The sequence below is a fragment of the Sebastes umbrosus genome, chromosome 6, assembly GCF_015220745.1.
Source record: "Sebastes umbrosus isolate fSebUmb1 chromosome 6, fSebUmb1.pri, whole genome shotgun sequence".
In the NCBI taxonomy this organism is placed as follows: domain Eukaryota; kingdom Metazoa; phylum Chordata; class Actinopteri; order Perciformes; family Sebastidae; genus Sebastes; species Sebastes umbrosus.
The window spans coordinates 30,614,430-30,638,748 of NC_051274.1; the positions used below are offsets into that span (position 1 = coordinate 30,614,430).

The window sequence follows — 24,319 nt, forward strand, 5'->3', positions numbered from 1 at the left end:
AAGCGTCACGTCATTTATTCTAGAGCAACAATACATTTTAGCTGTTATGCATTATGTTAAAAGCTTTTTCCTCTTATTGATGCGATAAATCAACCTGCAGTTTGTGCAGAAATATTTGTAGATTGTCAAACAAAACTCACTGAACCCAGAAGCTCCAACAACAGCAGCATTTTAATCAACTACAGCTTCTATTTACCATCGTTTAAGTGCAGTAATGTACATGTTGTAAATGACATAAGATGCATAGTAGGGTTAGACTTAAAATACAAAAAACATCTTCTAATCCTTTAAGGATCATTGATCTGTAGAAGCGAGTACATAATAAGCTAGTGGAGCCTGTCATTAGTGTTATCTGGTAATAAATACAAAAAAAAAACAATGTTCTTAAACTGCATTTACAGACCTGAGGGACCAACGTCACAGTTTCCCCAGTTTAGCTTTTTAGTTGCAGTTTTTTCACTCCAACATCTGGCGCAATGGCAGTAGCCAAGTCTGAGTGAAAGTGAAGTCTAGCTGGAACCACTACAGACTTTAACTGGAAATAAATTATAGTGTCAGTCTTCTGTGGCTGTTAGCTCACATCTCATCGTAATACAAAGGCTTTATAAGCCAATCATATCCAGCAGTAACACTAGCCTGAAGTTTGGTGTGATGGAGGTCCATGTTAGTCCAGTAAAAACTGTTCCTCATCCAAACTGTACTGAACTGGGTCCACGTGGTGCCTTTTTCCAAAAGGTGTTTGGTTCCGTGTTACGTCTCCTGCCGACTGGATCCTCGATGGACGCGGTGTGAGCTCCCCGACTGTCCACTTACTTGTGATTCTGCTTGACAGATGAAACAAAATAACTCACCTTAATTCACTAGCGTGGCATAATTATGAATATGGCTACAGACAATGACAAATCAGATATTACAGTTCCTTTAAAAAGTATTCACCCCCCCCTGGAAGTTTTCATTGAAACAACATGGAATCAAAGTAGATTGAATGGGGTTCGGCTGAGCGGTGTGTTAAAACACTACCTTTAAAAACTTCATAAAATGCTGTGGTCTTTTTTTCTGAATAGTTTCTAAAAGACGAGGCCTTAATGCTACTAAAACAACACTCCAAGTGTATTTTGTCCAAACAATGTTTGTTTGGCAATGATTTCAATATTTTAGTCATGATAAAAATCAACGTATGAGAAATTGTATTTTTACTTTATAATATTTTGACCGTTCTTATATTGAATGTACATACTTGACTTTAGATTCTTTTTTGTTATCTTTTTTACATTGTTATTGATCTTATTTGTTATTATCTAAGTTTTACTTGATCATATTTCATTTTTATAATAAAACTACTCCATTTGGAGTCAAAATTATACAATTTAGTTGTTTTTTATTGATTTTATACTGTGCACAATGGTAGAATGTGATGATGCACAGGGTTAATGTCAATTTATTCTGTTTAAGTTTTGACCAATTAGTTGCTGCATTAAAAAGGTTTGCAATTGAATTGTAATCCTGTTAGATTTTTTTTTGCCACGTTGCTGGTATACAATTTATTATTTTAATAGTGAACAATTCACTAAATGACCCCACTCGCGTCCACAGTGAGGCACACATCTTATTAATCAAACACTGGTATCGGCCGATACCCAAAGCCCAGGTATCGCTATCGGGACTGAAGAAGTCAGATCGGTGCATCCCTAAACTGCAACATTAAAGTGATGCTTACACATAAATGCATCAATAATTATAATCCAGTAATATAATGTATATTATTCTGATATGGGTCATTCTGCATAATAACTACTTTTACTTTTGGTAGGCCAATAAGTATATTTTGATGCTAATACTTTTGTACTCTACTTTTCAATGCAGGACTTTTATTTGTAACAGAGTATTTTTAAACAGTAATATTATTTTTACTCAAGTAAAATATTTGAATACTTGTTCCACCACTGTGTAAAACGTGAAAACTTCCAAGCAGGGTAAATACGATTTCATAGGCACCGGATGTGCAAGAATCCTGACCTTCAATACCTTTAGTGATCTGCTGCCCCGTCATAGCTTGTTAATTGATAAGGCAACATAAGTGTTGTCCACACCTTGAGACACAGAAGCACATCTATTACTCCGGGAACACATACAGGATCAAAATCAAATTTCTGTCTAAAGCTGGAAAAAAGGAACTTACAGGTTCTGGTCTCTCGCTCCAGTTCGGTGGGCTTCTTCTCCTTGTTACATAGCACCTTGGCCACGATGATTATAACGACGACCGCTATGACAAAAGTCAGGCCGGACACAAGCCAGCTGATCACCATTGGACTCAGTACTGGGTCTGGATCTGAGGGTGAGAGGAGTTATCTGTGAGTTACCTACAGGATGGGTTTTCATCTACAGCTGAGACTAACTGATACAAGTACAGTTGCAAAAGTGAAAACACAAAAAGTCAGAAATATCTACATAGAATCTAACCAATTAATATTAATATTTTGGTATCCTGTTTTTTTAAGCCACTCAGGTTTCTAACATATCACATACGTATGTATCTATGGTATGTCCATAGAAATAAAACAGGAGTAGAAGGGTCATTGAACTGTTTGCTGTGGTAATTTGACTAGTACAAATGAAAATGGCGCCGTAAAGTGCGCATCTCCCCTTCTCTTTATACATCCATGCCGAAGACATCTGGCTGGCTAGTTAGCTAGGTAGCTTGTCCCCAGGCGGAGGAACTGTTCAGACACAGCGCTGTTGCTGGCCACCAGCCCGCTGTTTGCCTCATTTTCCGTAACCAGTGCAGCACCAACGCCTGGCAGAACCAGCTCAGGAGCTAACCAGCCAGCTGTCCGCTAGCTAGCTAGCTTGCTAATTCCACCATGCTTCAATCCCACACTGCTTACAGACGACGAGCCGAACTTGCCGCAAGTCAGTTTATGCAAAAGTCAGCCCGCTACAACGGTCGCTGTGGCAATGGCACACATATAAAAATGGCCAACGCTCTGACCATCCTGCTACGTAGATTTGAATGGGAATATCCGTTCTACTCCTTTATTCTATTTCTATGGTCTATCTCTCTATAATATAATCAGGTTCACCTCTGATGGCTATAGGCAGGGGCTGGCTTTCTCTGGAGACAAAAGTGCGTCCCCCCAGCTGGACCCGATACAGGCAGTAGTAGTAACCCTCGTTGGAGCTCTGGGCGTTGGGAAAGGTGAACGTGACGGATGGCGTGAGGGCAGGCAGGGACTGGCGCACGGTGCCGTTGGAGCGGATCAGGCGCAGCTGGAAGGAACCTCCAGGGTACTGCTGCGGCGTGGAGCAGGTGATGTTAAAATTGTGGCCTTTCATGACGGAACCAGCCGGGGCCTCGGTGGACGTGTTGTACCAGTGTTGGGGAGTCAGGAGTTCCACTGTGTCAAAGAGGAATTCAATTTATTAGTTATTCAGGGTAATACAGAGATGATCAGGCTGAAAAAAACAGTCAAGTCCCACCTCTCTTGAAAAGATGTGGATTTTGTTTAAACCCAACTTGGGCTGTTACACACCAGCGACATTTTTTTTGTGTGATTAATTCTCAGGTCAATGTATTTTTCTGAACTTTTGTTTTTGTCATGAATACTTAAAACACAGAATGTGAATATCACATAACAAAAAAGTGGCACTGTTTTCGGAACAAGATCAATTTTCTGAGCTTTCGCAACGTACATAAAGACATCAACTAATCACAAGGTGCGGAACGGGTTGAGTTGCGCCTACATTTATGAAACAACCACACACCTCTGAATGTGGTCTGAAAGATCCAACCTCAATGCGTCTTGAGTGCGTTCAAACCTGTACTTAAAGCTGTCCACTTGTGATCCGATCACTGAGGACGCATGTTAATACCAAGACTGAACAGGGCCACAGATGCGCCGTAGTCCGAACAAAGACAACAGACTTTATTACTCCTTTCAACCTTGACAAAGGTAGCGCAGACCATATCCACTCCTTCCATTCTTACCTTTCACAATAAAAGCCCTAGACATATAATATTCACAGGCGAGTATTTTGTATTTTCGTGTTGTTTATTCGTCGTGCCCCCGGAGGCCTTAATCGTTAAATGTTTTTACAAAATATTCTAAAATAAAATGGTCTTTTTGGTGGGGGTATACTCTAGATTTTGCTAATTAATAACAGGTGAGAGTCATATTAACAACAAACTAGATAAATCAGAACATCAGATGAAAAAATGCCATAACATGCAAAATGTAATTGCCAATACTAATTATGAAAATGAAAAACTGAAATAAATAAATCAAAATGAATGAATGACAATTATATGCAACACAGCTACAATGAAGCAAAGAAGGACAACACAGAGTCGCCGTGAAAATAAAAATTCGTAACAACAACCTGAACTCAAAAAGTCCACTTGGAGCTTCCAACTGCATCTCACAGTCTTCCTCAGCAAATGGAGCTGGTTAAAGGTAAACTGACTTTTGTGCTTAGATTATTATTTTGTTACATGTGTTGTATATTACACGTTACATGCTGTAAGTTAGGAGCAAAGAAAATCTAAATTGACACACACCCTCGAGGTTGAGTAGAGCAGAGAATTAAACATCTAATATAGATTGCAAAACAAAACAATGTGCTGTGAGAATGGGCACTGGTGTTAACGGAGCTAATATGGATTAACCAACGTGGTTTACGACTCACCGACAGTGATGTTGATGGAGTTGCTGGGCGGCGAGCTGAGCAGCTGAGAAGGGAAGCCGCCCTTGATCCGATACCGACAACTGTAGCTGCCCTGGTGGAAAGTCTCTATGTCGGACAGAGTCAGCTCCACTCTGGTCTGGGTCTGGTCCGCCCTCTGTGTGACCAGCGGCGTTGACACTCCGTGCTTGTAGAGGTGGAAGTCACTGAGGTGATGACCCAGCAAAACGCTGCAGCCGAAGCGAACGGCCTCGCCGGGAGAGAACACAGTGTGAGGGGACAGGAGGGTGAGGGTGGGCAATAAAAGGGTACCTGTGAGTAAAGACGAGATTGAGATCATGAAATCATAAAATATAATGAATAAATGTGAGTAAGTACTCCTGGAAGACGTAGGTCTTAAAGCAATTTTTGAAGACAGAGTGGGATTCTGCTGAGTTCTGTAACTCATACCACCACGAGGGATCATACGGGAGTTTGGATTAAGATTTCCTGCCTCACAGTGATGGTAGGACTAGTAGTAATAGTTAATTTACAGATAGTTGTGAACCATAGGTCATGTTATTTATATTCAGGTTTTCTAGTTGCATCTCTCTCTCTTTCCCTCTCTCTCAGGAGTTGTTGAGACCTTTAGCAGTTCTGTCGTCCTCCGCTGTACAAACTGCTACTGAAACTGCAGTCTCCTCTATTGCAGGAACATAATATTGCAACAGAGTGGAGTCTCACCTGAGCATTTCACCCCCGCATCGTTCTCATGGGTGCAGTAGACATTACTGTGGAGGACAACAGCGCAGCGTGTCAAACTGGACTCGTGTCCGGAGCATTGGACATGTCGCAGCCAGATCTCTCCGCTGCCTGCACCAAACACTGAACCATGAAGGGCGGACTCAGCTAAGCCACAGCCCAGCTCCAGACACACCACGTCAGCCTCCCGGAGGTCCCAGCCGTGGTCGCACACCGTCCCCCACCGCTCATGGCGGAGTACCTCGACTCTGCCAGAACACTTGTTCTCCCCATCCACTAGTCTGACCCCACCTGTGGATCAGAGAAAAATGATTTAGAGACAGAAGGTGCAGGAACAGATGATGGATGCAGCAGGTTTATATTAATCCCAAGCTCACCAAACGCTGTAACTCCATCCCACAGAACACCTAACAGGCCTGTGGGGAAATCACAAACACGTAATTATCACAGGGTAAATACAGATTAAAATCCATTAAAAATGTCAACAACAGCAGCTATCAACACTCAGCTGCTTGTTTATTAGGTAGACCAAACACGAGCAAAACTCATATGATTTAATACAACAGTCCTGCAATGTTTAGTTCTGGTTTTAAGTGTTTTTTGAGAGGTGTTGATTAAACTTTATGGTAATTTTGGAGGCTGTAGAGATGTTTACAATACTGTACCTTTTAGCTATAGCATGCCTCTCTAAAACAAACACTGAACAGTATAACCTTCATGAGGGAAACATTTATTAACCTCTTTTACCCGACGAATCCGGTACCGGGTTCGGCTGAGCTGTGTGTTAAAACACTCCCTTTAGTACTTCATAAAACACTGTGGTGGTATTTTTTCTGAATAGTTTCTAAAAAAAACGAGGCCTTAACGCTACTAAAACAACCCTCCAAGTGTATGTTGTCGAAACAATTTTCAATATTTTTAGTTACAAAATCAACGCACGAGAAATTGCATTTTTACATTATAATGTTTTTTATATTTAATGTACATACTTGACTTTGGATTATTTTTTGTTATCTTATTTAGATTGTTGTTGATTTTATTTATTATTATCGAAGTTTTACTTGATCATATTTCATTATAATAATAAAACTACTCCATTTGGAGTCAAAATTATACAATTTAGTTGTTTTTATTGATTTTATACTGTGAACAGTGGTAGAATGTGATGATGCACAGGGTAAATGTCATGGCCAAAGCTCCATTGTGTGCACATAGCCTCCTGTAGTGGATTTCGGTAGTATTTTATAGCCAGATTCCCTTTCAAGAGGTAGAAAAACCCATTTGGCACACTTTGGGTATCCAAGAATCTGCCTGGTCCTATCCTTAATAAATCCTTAGAATCTATGTGCTTTGTGTTATTTATATCTGCTTTGGCACAGTTCTAGTGAAGGAGTTGCTGAATGAATTCAGTGGCATCTCTGTGCATGGCATCATTGCTATGATGGTGTTATCCACTGTCTAATTCTAGAAAACGTTTTAGGCGAGGATAAAAATGTTAATGTTTCCTTTGGTTCATCTCTCAATTCTCTGAGGTCTTACCTATCCACAGACACCAAGATCATGCATATAGACCTGGTAGTTGTGGAGCTATTCTTGATTTAATTTGTATATGTCTGTCTAGGTTGAACCACACATTCTAGCACACAAGGGCTTAAGAGGTTAAAGGGCTGCTGTGTTGTATTTTGTATGTAGCCTGCTTTAGCTTGAGCTAAGTGGACCCAATAACAGAAACAACAGCTAGCTTACAGTTAGCTGCTTCACAGTTAGCTGACTAACCAGCTTAGCTAGCCCGTTATTAGCTCTCACCTGTTAGTTATGACCTCACCTGTCAGAAGGAGACGGAGGAAGCTCAGCATGGTCTCCCTCACCCTTCCATCACACGGCCGGGGGGGTCGAGGGGGACCGTTGTCCTGGTGATGATGATGCTGACAGCCGTTGGAAGCTCGAGACCGAACAAGACATTAGCTAGCTTGTGTAGCTACAAAGGCTAACGGCTAACTAACTAAACTAGCTCAGAGCTAACGGCTAACTAACGGCTAACTGATTAAACCAGCTAAGAGCTAACGGCTAACTGACTAAACCAGCTAAGAGCTAACGGCTAACTAGCTCAGAGCTAACGGCTAACTGACTAAACCAGCTAAGAGCTAACTAGCTCAGAGCTAACGGCTAACTGACTAAACCAGGTAAGAGCTAACGGCTAACTGACTAACGGCTAACTAGCTCAGAGCTAACGGCTAACTGACTAAACCAGCTAAGAGCTAACTAGCTCAGAGCTAACGGCTAACTGACTAAACCAGGTAAGAGCTAACGGCTAACTGACTAGCGGCTAACTAGCTCAGAGCTAACGGCTAGCAACTCTTTAACCAGCGGCGCGCGGGGTGTAAAGACATGTTAAAGCATTAAAACAATATGAATTGTTGAGATACAGAGATGCTGCTGATGAGTCCGCGTGGCTGTCAGTATCACAGGATGTCCATGAGATAACGTTAGGAGGACTAAATACCGTCAGGCCGCCATATATACTCCCGTCAACAGTCAGGCAGGATGGTTAGCTGTTCGGTGCTGAGCTGTTCTCTCTGCGGCAGACAGAGGTCACCACCAGCCGCCGCAGCGCTGCACTCAGACCCGTTAACTCTCTCCTTATGGAGGGTCACTACAGCACAGCACCGGGCTACAGCTACAGATACAACATGTACAAATAATAACATGATCAAATAAAAAAACACACACATATATATATATATATAAAATTATATATAGTTATATATTATTATATATATATAAAAATATTATATATATACATTTATATATATAGTTTATTCTATTCTTTATTCTTTATAATAAAATATATATATATATATTATATATATATATTTATATATATTTGATTCTATTCTATTCTTTATAATAAAAATTATATATATATTATTCTATTATGTTCTTTATAATAAAATATATATATATATTATATGTATATATATATTTATATATACATATAATATATATTTGATTCTATTCTATTCTTTATAATAAAATATATATATATTATTCTATTCTATTCTTTTTAATATATATATATAATTTCATTCTATTCTTTTTTTTAATATTTCTTTTTACTTGTGTATATTCTTTTTATTTTTTCTTTATTTCTTTATTTTGTATATGTATGTTTTTCCTGTATCTATAATGGCTTATTTTATCTTAATATTATGTTTGTTAAATTTCTTTGTACCGAGAAGATTGTTATTGGGGACGTTTGTGAATATTCTGTTGTTTCAAAATGAACAAAAAAAAACCCAATAAATATAGTATTGAAAAAAAAAAAATAATAAATAATAACATAATAATATACTGAATTGTACACTGATTTTTAATTGATTATATATAATTTTATCCTTTCTTTTTTTATATTTCTTTTTACTTGTGTATATTATTTTTCTTTTCTCTTTATTTATTTATTTTGTATATGTATGTTTTTCCTGTATCTATAATGGCTTATGTTATATTAATATTATGTTTGTTAAGTTTCTTTGTACCGAGAATGTTGTTATTGGGGACTTTGATTACAAAGTTACAGCCTTATTAGTACCAAAACCCTGTTTACTATCCCTGTACTGTGGTTCAACAAGGAAACACTGTGTGTGGAGGCACAAAGAGGACGTTTCATACTTATAAAGACAGATAGGTTGTTATAATAACAATATGTAACTATGTAATTATGAGGAAGAGAAACAACAACAGAAGGAATTTCTCACAACCTGGCAGCCTAAGAGGGTGTGTGAACAAGTAACCAGCACCTGCGTCACTATTGTAGACACAAATACCCACACCACTCAGAGATCTAACACCAGCAACAAGTCTCCTGATGCTGCAATCCTCCCACTTCCTCCCACCATTCGGTCATGAGCCGGTTCTCCCTCGTTGGAAAGTACAATGTGGATGAATCAACCAAAAACCACACAAGGAAGAAGATATATTTCCTGATTCATGTGTGAAATGTGACTAACCAAAAAAAGGCCTGAGGCATTTTTTTCTGTTTCACATTTTCCTGTCAGAGATGACGAGGCATTCCTGTAGCCCAGTGCAGTTATTTCCTTCCTCTTGTTGGATTGTAACCAAATGTGTTTGCATTTCAAGGAACTCATTTGCATCCGTGATGGAACACGAGTCATCAAGAACACAGACACTTCCTCTGAGGCGGGCGGTGGTTCTGGAGGGCTTGTTAAGGCAGTTGGTACAAATGAAATCTGCAAAAATCATCCTGAAAACTAGCTTCAATCTGAAAGAGAACTGTGACTTGGGAGAAGATTTATTCTACATTTAAGCCACGAGGCTCCAAGGCAACGATATTGGAAGTCCTGGAAATGATCAAATGTAAAATGCAAATGTAAATCAGCTTTTACATCACATTGTTTTTTGTACACTGCACATAGTGACATTTACCCATCCTAGTATATTAGGAGCAGTGGGGCAGCTACTATACAGTGCACGTGGAGCAGTTTGGGGGTCTGGTGTCTTGCTCAATGGCACCCTGACAGTGCCCAGGGGGTGAAGTGCCACCTCTCCAGCTACCGGTCCACAGTCCGTACTTGGTCCTTGCAGGGATTTGAACCAGCGACTCTCCGGTTCCCAAGCCAAGATGCCCCCAAATGCGAGTCTAGAGACCTCTATCCAATCCAGAATTTTAGCCAGGTCAAGTTTAAAAAAATGGTCTCACTACAATGAAATGGTTACTATGGGGACTAACATCATCACACATGAATACAGTTGGGCTCATTGGATCCACAAGAGTCTCAGCTTTACAGTGATACACAATTTATGTAATTCTAAGACTGTTTAAGGACCCCAGTATGCAGAAATATTCAAACACACCATTTTAAAATAGTCGAAAATAACACATTTATACTGCATACAAAAACTGCATGTGATTATCATAAAGTGGGCATGTCTGTAAAGGGGAGACTCGTGGGTACTCAGAGAACACATTTTCATTCACATATCTGGAGGTCAGAGGTCAAGGGACCCCTTTGAAAATGGCTATGCCAGTTTTTCTTGCTAAAATTTATCATAAGTTTGGAGTGTTATTTAGCCTCCAATGGATTCCTTGGTTTTTCTAGCTTCACTGCATCACCTATAAACTCCTCCTCACATACAAATGTGCCCTTCAGTACCTAATTGACCTTCTCCACCCCTACACTCCATCCCGGAAACTACGATCCTCCGACACTGGTCTGTTCTCCACCCCCCGCGCCCGGCTGCTACCATCACTCGTTTTGAATTACCTGGCTACAGGTTTTTCCTGTTTTTTATTTATCAGTATGATTTTGTGTGCCCTCTCTATAAAGCGTCCTTGGGTTTCTTGAAAGGCGCTATACAAGTCGATATCTGTAGCTTCACTGTGGCTCTAAAACTGAAACTGAACAACCTCTGAAAGACAGTTAAGTCCGTGGTCTCAGAGAGTTAAGAAAGCTTATTACTTATGCATCCAATGTATATCTGTACTGTAATTGAGGTCAATGTGTAATGTTTACACATGTTGGCATCAGATAATCTTTTCTTTCACATTGATCAGGGTCATAAAAAAACTCGGAGCTCTACTGTGATTCAATGTCGTAAAACAATAAAGCACAAAAAAGTCCAAAGGGGGTGTGAATACTTTTTTTATAGGCATGATATGTACGTGGAAGACTTTGTTTGTTCAGATCCGTGACTGTATGCGAAGCAGGTATTCACTCTCAGCAACTCTTTCAGTACATGGACGAAAACGATTAGAAAACACATCTTGATGTTCAGTCATAGCATCAACAAAAGGAGAGCCTTTACTGTACACTTTAGGGCTGCAGAAATTTAGATTTATAAAATTAACTTAAAGAGAGCTCTGACTGAAGACACCTTATTTCAAATGTATTTTGAGCCAAATCTTGCTGTCAAACACCAGCTAGATATTCCCAAATAAATGAATTCAACAGAATATTTGGACTTCAGAACAGAACCAGCTATTAGTCCCTCACGTATCTTGATTTTGCCAACTTGACAGTGCAACAACCCTGCTCTTCTGTGCTTGTGCTTTCATCACAGTAAAAGGTAGATTTGTGTATTAGCAGAATCATTTCTTCAGTATTCGCGAGAACCACCAACTGATTCTTGATGCATTTTTATTGAGCCATTGGTCAAATAAGCATCTCATTATATCGTAAAAGGTGACTTTTTTTTTCTCCAACAAAGAAAACATACAGATAAGCCTGTATATAATTATAATATATTAATGAAAAATATGATACATTTCTCTGTAATTCAAACTTCAAAAACCAGCACATTGTATGTATGAAACAGAAAAATGAGGTGTGGTCATTGGATCGCAAGGAACAGCACTATTAACTAGCACTTCATGTGAATTACTTCCCTTCATTAACTAAAACCTGCGCAGTCATGTGTGTCAGTACATTTACCACTGATAAAAGGAAACAAACACTGTCATAAAATAACAAAACGTGAAATAATTTAGTTAACTTAACACTAGTCCTCTACGAAGATGACCCTTTTTTCACAGGTTTTTGGAGTTTTAAGAAGTACTAGAACTTCAGTTATTTTTATAAACTCCGATAAACGACAAGCTTTCAATAAAATAATGTGTTTTAGCTCTTTGGATAACAAGTCCAACCGGCTTCTGTTCCACCAGAAAAGTCTCTGTAGCACCACATTTAATTAAATGTATGTACTGCATTTTTCAAAAGTCTCTTTCGCCCAGTGGTTTTGTGTTTTTTGTGGCATCCAGGATCCCAACTTTCAAGCATTTCCTTCACTTGGATTCTCCCAGCAGGTGGACAATGAGTTCATACGTGGAGAGGACGATGGCTGTGTTGGGGATTTGTCTAATTAGCTGTGGAATGAGTCCTCTATAAAAAGCTGCATAGCCTTCCTCCACCGCTATTAACCTCCCCGTCTGGAAGAAATACTTGTACTTGCTGCCTTCCTCACGCAGCCTTGTCCGAATGACCTCTGGGGAGACAAAAAAGAAAAATATTAGTCATTTAAATCAATATTGAAATATATTTAAAAACCCTGTTTGTTGTGTTGCAAGAAACAAATAATGGATGTTTACCGTGTGGATAAGCTATGCAGGACGCGCAACCCTTTGAAAAAGCAGCTGCCATCATCAGACGCAGGAAGTCCGACGCTCCTTTCTCCTTTTCACCATTCGGGGAGGCGAACTGGCTCTTGGCGAGGTGTTTCTTCAGTGTCTCGTAGATGAGGAAGCAGATCATGGTCTCCGAGATGCCGGCATAAGACGCGGTGAGGCCTCGGTAGAAGCCCCGAATCCCTTCTGTGCTGTAAACATAGCGGGCGCACTGCAGCGCGTTCATCTTCTTCTCTCCTTTGGCTCTGAAAAGGTCAAACAGGTCATGCTCATTAGTGCCAAAAATCACAGAGAGGTTGAAACTAACAACTATTTTAACTGTTTGATAGTCGTCTTATCATTTTTCTGTAGGGCTGGGACGATACGCCCATCTCCTCATTCGGTTCTATCACGATACTTGGGTGCTGATTTGATATGTATTGAGATTTAGAGAGAGTTAGCTTGCAGCTTTAGCCGTGATGTCTAGCTCAGCTTTTCCTGCAATGTGTGAAACCCAAAGTGTTTCCATACTTTACTGGATGTGTAGTGTTTACCACTTTGGATTTAACATGTGAGGGTGCAGGTCGTATCCACACGGACCCTCCGCTGTTTTCTGTTTCAGTTTGCTGCGGTTTGTTTTGGTTGAAGGATACAAAACGGATGTGACGTCACGTGACTCTGACTACAACAATAAAAGCGCTACCTTCATTCTACCCCCACATAGACTCAAATGAAGCAAATATATTTCTGATTATTGTGTAAGCGATTAATCAAATTTCAACCTTATGAGGAAGCACATGACATCTTAGAGTTACCTTATTGAGATGAATGAGTAACTATTAAAAGCCGTAACTGAATATTGTGTGTCGTGACGCAGGACAGGTGTTCTTTAAAGGCAGAGTGAACAGACCTGTTCCTGTGTCCTCAGTCCTCACATGATACTACTGCCCTGTACTCAGTAATGTAAATATAGACTCTTCTTCTGTGCGCAGGACAGTGCGTCAGCACTGTGTATTTATGGCGCGGGGTCACACGCTCAGTCTCATATAAACTGCATAACCCAAGGACACTGCTGTGAAGGTGGGCTCCGCTAAAGGTCACACTATATGGAATACCTGCCCACCAGCTAAACATGTAAGCACTAAGGCTGTCGATCGATTCAAATATTTAATCACGATTAATCGCACATTTTCCCTTCAAAATGTACCTTAAAGGGAGATTTGTAAAGTATTTAACACTATTATCAACATGGGAGTGGGTAAATATGCTGCTTTATGCAAATGTATGTATATATTTATTATTGGAAATCAATAAACAACACAAAACAATGACGGATATTGCCCAGAAACCCTCACAGGTACTGCATTTAGCATAAAACATATGCTCAAATCATAACATGGCAAACTGCAGCCCAACAGGCAACAACAGCTGTCAGTGTGTCAGTGTGCTGACTTGACTATGACTTGCCCCAAACTGCATGTGATTATCATAAAGTGGGCATGTCTGTAAAGGGGAGACTCGTGGGTACCCATAGACGGTACCCGTACCAATGGATTCCTCAGGTTGTTTAGTTTCATATGATACCAATATCTTCACTCTCGCTTTAAAACTGAGCCCACAAGAACCTCCGAAAGATCGATTGCTTTAAAGAAATTAGTGGTGATAAAACAAATTTGCGTTTACGCATTATTATCGCGTAATCTTTGACAGCCCTAGTAAGCACACACAGGACAGGGGACATTAAAGAGTGTACTCACTTTTTCTCCAGCTGCATCCTAGTCTTGACCATCCAGATGGGGTTCATCAGAGAGTTCGTGACGAAAGCTGAGGACGGGGGGACAAAAGAAGCATATTCAGTTTTGGAACATACGATTCATTTCATCCTCTAAATGTAAGTCCTAAAGTTGTACGGATATAAGTTGTTGTTGTTGCACTAAGAATAATTGAAGGATAGAAGAATAAATATGACCATATTTGCCAACCATGAGACCTTAAAAAAGGGAGGATATGAAAACCAAAGCAGGGTGGTTTGGGGGTCCTCCCCCAGACAAAAATTGAGTTTCAGAGACTTTATTTTCTGCATTCTGGTGAGTTTAAAACAATCAAATAAATACACTGCATCAGCACTTTCATGTTAAACTTCTAATTTTAATTCTCAGGAAAGAAAACGGAGTAATTGGCCCCTCTGGTGTAAACTTGCCGTGTGAATCTCTGATATAAACTAATATTCATCAGTTTTTATTATTTTTTTGCCCCCGTTTGAGTATTTCTTTCAGTTAGCTCCCTTCATTTCTCTCTTAGGTCCTTTCAGACAACGCGACAACGACCACCGCTCTCTGAACCCCGTTATTTCCAACGGCTTGCGTCGTGCCACGACTGCTTTTCACTGCATCGAGAAAAGCCCAACTTTGTACCCTGAACCCAGTGGAAAGCGCAGCTCAAACTGCGCTGTGTCGCACGCATATACAGCTTTCTTCTGCCGGGAAACAACATTTGGTGTAGCTCTATTGTCGTCCGGGTGGAAACCATAGGGATTATACACACTGTACAGTGCCAGAAAAGTCTGAAAATTTGTCATAATTGGGAGAAATACAGGAGAATTGTGACCCCGGGAGGAAACTGGGAGAGGGCGATGAAAAACATGAGTCTACCAGGAAAATTGGGAGGGTTATAAAGTATGAATATGACCTTTCTGAAGCCTATAATGTTCATTTTAAACTTAAAAAATGATTCATGTTGGCATTCTGATGTTTTATCCATTGTAAACAAATATATAAGCTTTAGAAATAATACTTTTGTATGTAACAAAGGCTAATACTGCTCACCTGCAACACCAGCAGAGGACATGTGCACCACTCCACTATTAGGGACGAACAGCCCATTGAACGTCTCTTTAGATTTCGAGTATGCAGCAAAGTAAATGGCTCTGAAACACAGAGAACAAACCGGTAAGACCTCTACACCGCTGTAAAGATTAACACACAGCAATTAAATATGAATGCATTGTCAATATGTGACTGTGGTTTTATAAACAGCTGGGTAATTATGCAATGGATTGCATTTGGACAAAGTGGTTGGCCTTTGACAGAGTGCATCCAGAGCCGTCGGTTTCCTCTCCGCTCGGCTTCTGGAACAAACCGGTGCTGCACCAGAATGGGCTGAATAAGCACTGGACACCGCAGAGCTGCTCTGAATGTGAGCCGGTCCAAGTTGGCCAGTGAAACGGAGGGTGACGGTGGAATGACTGAGCAAAGGATCATACTGAGGCTACTCATTAACCACGGGGGAAAAGTATACGTAACCCATGACCTTTTTCTGTTGGTCTCAAAGTCTAAATCAACATTTTGTAGCAACTGTATCAGGACTGTTCATTTTGTACGGTTGTATTACTGTTGTTTCCAAAACAGGCCTGACTTATTTGTTGAAAATGAAACTTCACAAGGTGTATGGCAAGTTTTAACATTTATTGCTAGACAGGATATTCATTAGAGATATCTGCAACGTCATTTTGCCTCGTCAAAACTCTAATTCAAGATATCACTAATTCTATTTTGACTAGTACAATTCAAACTACTTTTGCCATTCATGTTTATGGGGTTTGTCATTAAAGATATCCACAATTCAGTTGCAGATATCAGCAATGTGAATTATGACTAGTTGTAATTCTAGTTTCAGATATCTAAAATTTAACTCCGACTAGTCATAAATCCAGTTCAAGATATCTTTAATTCCCCTCAATTGAAGATATCTACATCATCCTTTTTAGATATCTAACATTACATTTTATTCAGAATGACGTTGTAGATATATTCAAACATACTATGGAGCTGCACTGCAGCCGTATGGGTTTATAAAGCGTGTCTGGAGAAAATAAATCTACAATACTCCGTAAATTTCTACCACAACTCTCTAGCGAACAAAGCCCTCGTTGGCCACAGATTCCTCGATGATGAGCTCTTTTTCTATTTCATGTCATTTTCTAACTATCTGATCCTCAACTCTGACTAATTATAATGATGTTTTAATCACAGATATCTCCAACTGTCGTTTTGACAAGTCAGAATGACGTTATAGTTATCTGGAATATGACTAGTCAAAGTGTAATTGTGGAGATCTCTAATGTTAAAACCAGATAGTCAAGCTTAGCTATTAAATGTTAAAACGGCTTGCCATACAAGGTGTTCCTATACAAGACTGTACTCTCGTTTTGACTCAACCAGATCAATTATTATCCAGCCGTTCTCAACTTGTTTCTGTTAAACTCGGGTGACACTAAAACCTCAGACATAGTTCCTTATTTCTTCCCCATCTTGTGTTTACTCAAATAAAAGTATAGAGGCCTCGTGTTGACAGACGCTGTAGCCTGTAGTCAGACTAAACAGCTGACTCAAAGAAGGCTGGGGGGACTCGGAAGTTGCTGTCACGACAACTTCTTCCTCTGTAAACCACCAGTTAATGCTTTCAACCGTTAAAGTTAAAAATATAAACACAGTCTCCTTCTTTCTTGTTTTCTTTGGTTAGCGGCAGTGATATAATACCGAGAAACCAGCGCTCTTCTTCACTCCTTAACCTCCTGCTCTGTTTATTGTTTTTGAACACACAAGGTCACGTCATTGTGTATCATCGCTAACCTGCACAGGTATCATTTACACAGAGTTGGTTACAGTGTCAGGACATTGTTAAACAAAACTGCAATTGGTTAAGGAGGGTGGTGGTGGTGGTGGGGGGGTAATGGGAGTGTTGTAATCACTGATTTTTACTGTACCTTGAGGGGGCCACGCCAACAAGGTTCGGCCCCAGACCACGGAAAAGTGATCTTGGTCCCTCTTTTTCTAAAATCGATCTGAAACAAAAGTAAATAACCATTAAAACACTGTCTTCAAAATCACATACTATACACTACACACCCAACAGGTGCACCATCGTTCAACATACTAGATGTAGATGGCTCAGTCTCTTTCGAGTGGGAAAACTGCACATCTAGAAAAATAACTTGACAGTTACAGCAAAGGTCTTCTAAGGATGATCCCTCCGGCTCTATTAGGGGAACGAGTGTGATAGCTCCTGCACTCATTCCAAGTTGGTCCTGTTCACTTGAGCTGGTTTTGCATAAGTTTATACATGAAACCAAGTCCCTCTCCGCAGTGCTCTGCTTGTCACGTACGCCACATCCCTGCAGGGCTTTTTTTTTTTAACACTTTGTAGGGAGTGACATTCATTCCCCAGACAGACAGACAGGTCTGCCTGGGGCCACGCAAAGGAGGAGGAGGAGGAGGGTACATCTACAGGTTGTGTTGGGTGTCTGTAATGCAAACCTCGTCTCTCAAGCAGTGTTCAAGCATTCCACCTTTCTCTCTCATCGACACCTGACACCTCTTCTCAAACAAGGGGGAGTTTAAAAACACAATAATGCAGTGTTTAACGTTGAGGTTTCAATGACAGGAGAAGGGATTTAAAGGTCTATAATTAATTTAACATAAATATAAGCCCATAAAAAGCAAAGACAGTTCTCAAACAGCTCTGAAAAATCTAGTTGTATCAGTTAAAGTTAGTTGGAAAACTAGCATAAGATCTAAATTTACAAGAAAATATGTATTCTCCGAAGACTATATAACTTAAACAGCTACAGCCAACCAGTCCAGACCGGTTCAGTTTGTAGCCCCTAGTGTAATATAACACTGACTCTGCACCCTGATTAAAACCTTCCCTCCTTACTCGTGGTCTGCTTCTAGTCCTTCCAGACCAAAGCAGAGGTGAAATACTTACATGAACACCATAAGAAAAAATATGTTTTATGCATCTATCTTAATTTTCCTGGTGGAAAAGAATGTTTTGTGCCGCCCCAAACAGCTGGTTAAAGACACTAAGTACGAGCAGGACACTGTGTACTTAATCCTCACTTTATGTAGGAGGGGATTTGAGGCCTGATTTTTTTTAAGACCACGAAAGCAGAAAGCAAATGACATGCTGTCTGTCGTATTTCCATGGGCTCAATCACAAGAACCGCACAGGACAAATGTGCTACATCAACACTTCAGACATGCATTGAGGTCTTTGCAGGGTGAAGCAAAGTGCACCGGCTGTGAGGAGGGAACATTTTGTACCTTTGTTGGCAGGTACAATAATACAACCGCCTCAAGGGACGGCCCACACGCAGCATGCTGCAGCAGAGTTTGCCAACAACATATAGAAACAGCTTACCGTAGAACCTGCAGCAGCCCCGGTGAAACAGTAGTACCCGTACCCGGTCGGATAACTCCAGTGCCGCTTAGGGTGCCCAGCTGGACCTGGAAGACGGGTCGGAGGGTGAGGCCAGAGGACTGCAACCGTGTCTTCAACACCTCCAGGGGGCAGGTCACGATGGCTCCCACCGTACCACTACATCTGTAAATTAATCACACAAAATAATAAGTATTATGGACTTTGGGATGTTTAAAATCTTACAATATCCCAGTACAATATACGTATGTAACCTAGGCGTTCTATTATTTGCAAGGTTACTCATATTAGCTTTGACTAGGGGGGAGTGTTTTTCCATCATAACACAGCTGAGGAGCTGCTGGCCAAGTGTAATGAACAATTATGGTCAAAGACTGGTCTCTGGCTCTGCAGTGGAAATACCCAACACATCCAGGGCACTGGATTTTATGGCTCAGACACCCTAATTGCACTTGGACAGGGTTATTTTGCCCTATTTTTAAATAGCACTTTTCCTTTTTCAGCATAAAAAAAATGCATTCATTTCGTTTTTTACAGTTGGTACATCCTTTACCAACTACTGTATGTCTATAACCTTGGCAGTGACACGCTTAGGAGTCTGGAACAGATTAGTCTAAGCCTCTGTACTGTTCATGCCTGAAGGACAGAGTCAAACATCTTTGCAAATTAACGTCTGACCTAATTATATCACGTATCATTAGTCACCTGACCCATATCCGCATGTTTGATGATTATTTATTATAGTGTTTTATTATCTACTTATAGATAACAAATTGTACTCTGCATTACATGACGTTCTGCATTGCATAACCTAATTTGACAAACAAAGACATGTTGACATGTTGAGGAGTGTCCATGACCTCTGACCACAAAGATAAGAAATCTGGGGGAATGGGTGCAAGAGTATGACCCCTCTGAAAATTACAAGCGTGCTTGTAAAATGAAATTGTGTGCATGAAGTATTGGTGGTGTTGTTTGGAAAGGCTGTCATATGAGTTTGGCTGGTTTTCTGAGTGATTGTTGACTGGAAAGGTAAACAAACATTTTTCCATGGCAGGTTTGACATGTTTTAAGACTATGATGTGATACAGTTAAACTTAAAACAAAGTGGTCAACATCCTCATCACCTTATTGTACATATGACTAATTTCACTTTAGCCCCTTTTACCCGACGGACCCGGTGCCGGGTTCGGCCGAGCTGTGTGTTAAATCACTGCCTTTAAAAACTTCATAAAATGCTGTGGGTCTTTTTTTCTGAATCGTTTCTAAAAGATGAGGCCTTAATGCTACTAAAACAATACTCCACGTGTATTTTGTCCAATCAATGTTTGGCAATGATTTCAATACTTTAGTTACAAAATCAACGCACGAGAAATTGTATTTTTTCTTTATAATACTTTTGACTGTTCTTATATTGAATGTACATACTTGACTTTGGATTCTTTTTTGTTATCTTATTTAAATTGTTGTTGATTTTATCAATATTTATTGTTATTATCCAAGTTTCACTTGATCATATTTCATTATTATAACAAAAATACTCAATTTGGAATCAAAATCATGCAGTTTAGTTGTTTTTTTATTGATTTTATACTGTGCATAATGGTAGAATGTGATGATGCACAGGATAGATGTCATAGCCGAAGGCTCCATTGTGTGCACATCGCCTCCTGTAGTGGATATCAGTAGTATTTTATAGCCAGCTTCCCTTTCAAGAGGTAGAAAACCTATTTGGCACCCTTGGCCAAATGGAGAGTCAACCTGGTCCTATCCTCACTAAAACCTTTGTAGAATCTATGTGCTTTGTGTGATTTATATCTGCTTTGGCACAATTGTAGTCAAGGAGTTGCTGAATGAATTCAGTGGCAACTCTGTGCATGACATTATTGCAATAATGGTGTTATCCACTGTCTAATCTAGAAAACATTTTAGGCGAGGATAAAAATGGTAATTCTTTCTTTGGTTAATCACAATTTACTCAGGCATAGTAACAGTCACAATGTTACTCACACTGGGGATGAATTCTCTGAAGTCTTACCTATCCACAGACACCAAGATCATGCATATAGACCTGGTAGTTGTGGAGCTATTCTTGATTTATTGTGTATATGTCTGTCTAGGGCGAACCACACCTTCAAGCACCCCTAAGGCTGGAGAGGTCATATAGTTGTGAATGTGCAGAGCTAAAATTAGTTCATTATAACATTTGAAGGGTAAAATGGCGTCAAGCCAGTGTTGTTTAAATGTGACCTTAACATGAGCTAGAAGCCACCAGGCTCGTGGTTATATAACAGGCTGAATGTGATTATTCTGGTTTACAGACAGCTGTTCTCGACCAGGTCGTGATGCTGGCTGTTAGCATGGAGCTGCTTGGCTCAGCAGAGCTTCACTGTTACGTAACAACGAAGGTTAGCAGCTGAAGCATGACTACTCTCGTGACTGCGACACGTCCAGTCTTGAATTACAGTGTTTAATACAGTACAAACATCACGTTGTTACTCGCATGTACGAATACGAACTCTCTGACCTACAGAAACCCGCGATATCCGGTTAGCTAACGGGAGCTAGCCGGTGTTAGCAGCTAACGGTAGCTAGCCGGTGTTAGCAGCTAACGGTAGCTAGCCGGTGTTAGCAGCTAACGGTAGCTAGCCGGCGTTAGCGTGGCTGTATCAATGTTAATAAAACATGTTGTCGGGTGATTCGTTTTCCCACAACAACAACAGTAGTTTGATAATTAGTTCAGGATTTAAAAACACAAACTTTAGTCATTTATTTACTAGTTATATTACATAATAATGAAGTTGGAGTAGTGAAGGACAACCTGAGGCACCACAGGCCAGAGAGTTTATTAATCTAGATTATTATTATTATTATTCCCAGCTACAATAAAACTGTTTATTAATCTAGATTATTATTATTACTATTATTCCCAGCTACAATAAAACTGTTTATTAATCTAGATTATTATTATTATTCCCAGCTACAATAAAACTGTTTATTAATCTAGATTATTATTATTATTCCCAGCTACAATAAAACTGTTTATTAATCTAGATTATTATTATTATTATTCCCAGCTACAATAAAACTGTTTATTAATCTAGATTATTATTATTATTATTATTCCCAGCTACAATAAAACTGTTTATTAATCTAGATTATTATTATTATTCCCAGCTACAATAAAACTGTTTATTAATCTAGATTATTATTATTACTATTATTCCCAGCTACAATAAAACTGTTTATTAATCTAGATTATTATTATTATTATTCCCAGCTACAATAAAACTGTTTATTAATCTAGATTATTATTATTATTATTATTCCCAGCTACAATAAAACTGTTTATTAATCTAGATTATTATTATTATTCCCAGCTACAATAAAACTGTTTATTAATCTAGATTATTATTATTATTATTCCCAGCTACAATAAAACTGTTTATTAATCTAGATTATTATTATTATTATTACTATTATTCCCAGCTACAATAAAACTGTTTATTAATCTAGATTATTATTATTACTATTATTCCCAGCTACAATAAAACTGTTTATTAATCTAGATTATTATTATTATTATTATTCCCAGCTACAATAAAACTGTTTATTAATCTAGATTATTATTATTATTATTATTCCAAGCTACAATAAAACTGTTTATTAATCTAGATTATTATTATTATTATTCCCAGCTACAATAAAACTGTTTATTAATCTAGATTATTATTATTATTACTATTATAATTATTCCCAGCTACAATCAGACTGGTGGCAATAAAGGACATTAAAGAGGGACACAAATACACCTCACCTCCATACCATTATTGACACTGGACTGTAATGCTGTGCAATATGCTGCCTTCCCCTGTGTAATTGTCTGAAATATATTAATTATTTATTTTTTAAAATATTTTTTTTGAGAGTTACAAATTATTTTCCGTCTGCAGGGCAGATAATAATGCACACAGTGCACTTTAGACTAAGCTACTGGAGTTACCCTGCACTATACTCATATTTAACAGTCTCTTCTGCACTATACTCACTTTTAACAGTTTTTTTTGTTGTAATTTTTACTTTACACTACTAACTTTTTTACTGCCTTTTTATAACATGTTTTGCACTATGGAACTGTGATGCTGGAAACTTGAATTTCCCTCAGGATCAATAAAGTTACTATCTATCTATCTATCTATCTATCTATCTATCTATCTATTAACACACAGTACACCTGAACTGAATGGACTGTAATGCTGTGCAACATGCTGCCTTGCAAGGTTCAGTTCAAGATCTTTATTTTGTGAGAAGGTGTCGTATGAATTATCTATTTAAAAGTCTGATGGCCTGGGAATAAAAACTGTTCCTGTGTAATTGTCTGAAATATATTAATTATTCATTTTTTTTAAATATTTTTATGAGAGCTACAAGTTCTTTTAACATGGTCATGGAACATATATATATATATATACTGTATAAAAAAATATCTCTTACAGATATTGCTAACAGCAGCAATTAAATGCATCACAATTAAGTGGCTAAAACTTTTCATATACTTTTCCCCTCCCTGACCTCTGACCCTTCACATTTTTATTATTTTACTATTTACTTTAATTCTTTGAATTGTCCTTTCTTGTGTCCTTTCTTTTTCTCTAAATGCAATTGAAATTATAGTTTAAGCTGAAGTCTTGTTTTTTTTTTTCTTCTTGTTTTAAATTGTGGAATTATGTGTAAAAACAAAGAAACTGTACTTTTAGGTGCAAATGGCAAATACAACTCTTGAACCTTGAAGGACAAAGTGAAACAATGTGTGTTACATCAGGCGTGCTAGCTCGACTTAGCATGCTAGCTCTGAATTAGCATGCTAGTTGTTGGCTCTATGATGCTAAAACAACGCGTTAGATTAACTGGATTATATGTAATACATGCATAAGTACGTATGTAACAAAACACATCACATAAAGCCGTGTTACATTACCATTTAGAGTGATTAATGAGACTTACCCGCCGGCGAACAGGTTGAGCAGCGTGTCTTTCTGAGGCATCCTGTTAGCTTCACACAGACAACATAACTCCTGTTAGAGATCTCTGATAGAAACCACGTTGGTACCGAAGAGAGACGGGTTTAATGATCCTAGTTTGTCTGTGTGTTGTCCGTCTACCGGCTCTCGGAGGAGGAGGAGGAGGATGAAGAGTAGGAGGAGCGGCTGGGTGACCCGAGAAGAAGAAGCTGCTGACTGTTGACGTCACAGAGGGCCGGACGGGGGTGTTGTCCGTGACGTAGGCAACACGTGGTCCTCCCTGTGTGTCTATAGGTCTGTTACATGTTGTTGCACAATTATTATTACCAGTAAGAAAGCTGCCAAAACAACAGGAGGAGAACACTTTGCACCTCAAGAGTCAACTCCTGACCTTCACGGGTTTCACTGGAAAACTTTCCATCTGTATAATTTACAAAAATATTCGTATAATTAGTTGCAAAAAGTAGTATACTTCAAGTTTTTTTTTAAGTATACTTAAGTAAAGTTCAAGTATATATTTTTACCAAGTATACTTTATGTA

The 24,319-nt window shown here is 39.0% G+C and overlaps 2 protein-coding genes and 1 long non-coding RNA gene across 6 annotated transcripts; 1 reads left to right on the forward strand and 2 right to left on the reverse strand.

The window, feature by feature from the left end:
- Positions 1-152: 152 nt before the first annotated feature.
- Positions 153-7,730, reverse strand: si:ch211-150o23.3. Of its 4 annotated transcripts, XM_037772369.1 has the most exons (9): positions 7,597-7,730; positions 7,247-7,558; positions 5,799-5,837; positions 5,404-5,712; positions 4,684-4,992; positions 3,081-3,395; positions 2,180-2,329; positions 2,026-2,090; positions 153-821 (listed from the first exon to the last, which is right to left on the reverse strand). In XM_037772369.1, the coding sequence occupies exons 2-8, from the start codon at positions 7,275-7,277 to the stop codon at positions 2,047-2,049; spliced, it is 1,197 nt and encodes a 398-aa protein (XP_037628297.1). In that variant the 5' UTR covers positions 7,278-7,558; positions 7,597-7,730; the 3' UTR covers positions 153-821; positions 2,026-2,046. The 4 variants fall into 4 exon arrangements, with proteins under 4 accessions (XP_037628297.1, XP_037628300.1, XP_037628298.1 ...); XM_037772372.1 differs by having other exon boundaries at positions 153-824; positions 7,247-7,643; XM_037772370.1 differs by having other exon boundaries at positions 2,017-2,090; positions 7,247-7,643.
- LOC119489653 lies at positions 7,532-7,921 on the forward strand. The gene is made up of 2 exons (XR_005207222.1): positions 7,532-7,604; positions 7,642-7,921. It is a non-coding gene; the product is annotated as an uncharacterized LOC119489653 (long non-coding RNA).
- A 3,142-nt stretch (positions 7,922-11,063) lies between these two features.
- slc25a33 (solute carrier family 25 member 33) lies at positions 11,064-23,971 on the reverse strand. Its single transcript, XM_037772827.1, has 7 exons — positions 23,762-23,971; positions 18,740-18,922; positions 17,304-17,381; positions 15,364-15,464; positions 14,296-14,362; positions 12,524-12,804; positions 11,064-12,420 (listed from the first exon to the last, which is right to left on the reverse strand). The coding sequence occupies exons 1-7, from the start codon at positions 23,800-23,802 to the stop codon at positions 12,221-12,223; spliced, it is 951 nt and encodes a 316-aa protein (XP_037628755.1). The 5' UTR covers positions 23,803-23,971; the 3' UTR covers positions 11,064-12,220.
- Between the last annotated feature and the right edge of the window lie 348 nt (positions 23,972-24,319).

Coding starts and splice junctions, on each gene's coding strand:
- slc25a33 (XM_037772827.1), bottom strand. CDS start 23,802: ATGCCTCAGAAAGACACGCTGCTCAACCTGTTCGCCGGCGG. Junction 17,382..18,739: donor GGGCTGCTGCAGGTTCTACG/GTAAGCTGTTTC, acceptor CTTTTGTTTCAG/ATCGATTTTAGAAAAAGAGG. Junction 12,421..12,523: donor CTGCATAGCTTATCCACACG/GTAAACATCCAT, acceptor TTGTCTCCCCAG/AGGTCATTCGGACAAGGCTG.
- si:ch211-150o23.3 (XM_037772369.1), bottom strand. CDS start 7,277: ATGCTGAGCTTCCTCCGTCTCCTTCTGACAG. Junction 5,838..7,246: donor CCTCCGTCTCCTTCTGACAG/GTGAGGTCATAA, acceptor ATTTCCCCACAG/GCCTGTTAGGTGTTCTGTGG. Junction 2,091..2,179: donor GGAGCGAGAGACCAGAACCT/GTAAGTTCCTTT, acceptor CTGTGTCTCAAG/GTGTGGACAACACTTATGTT.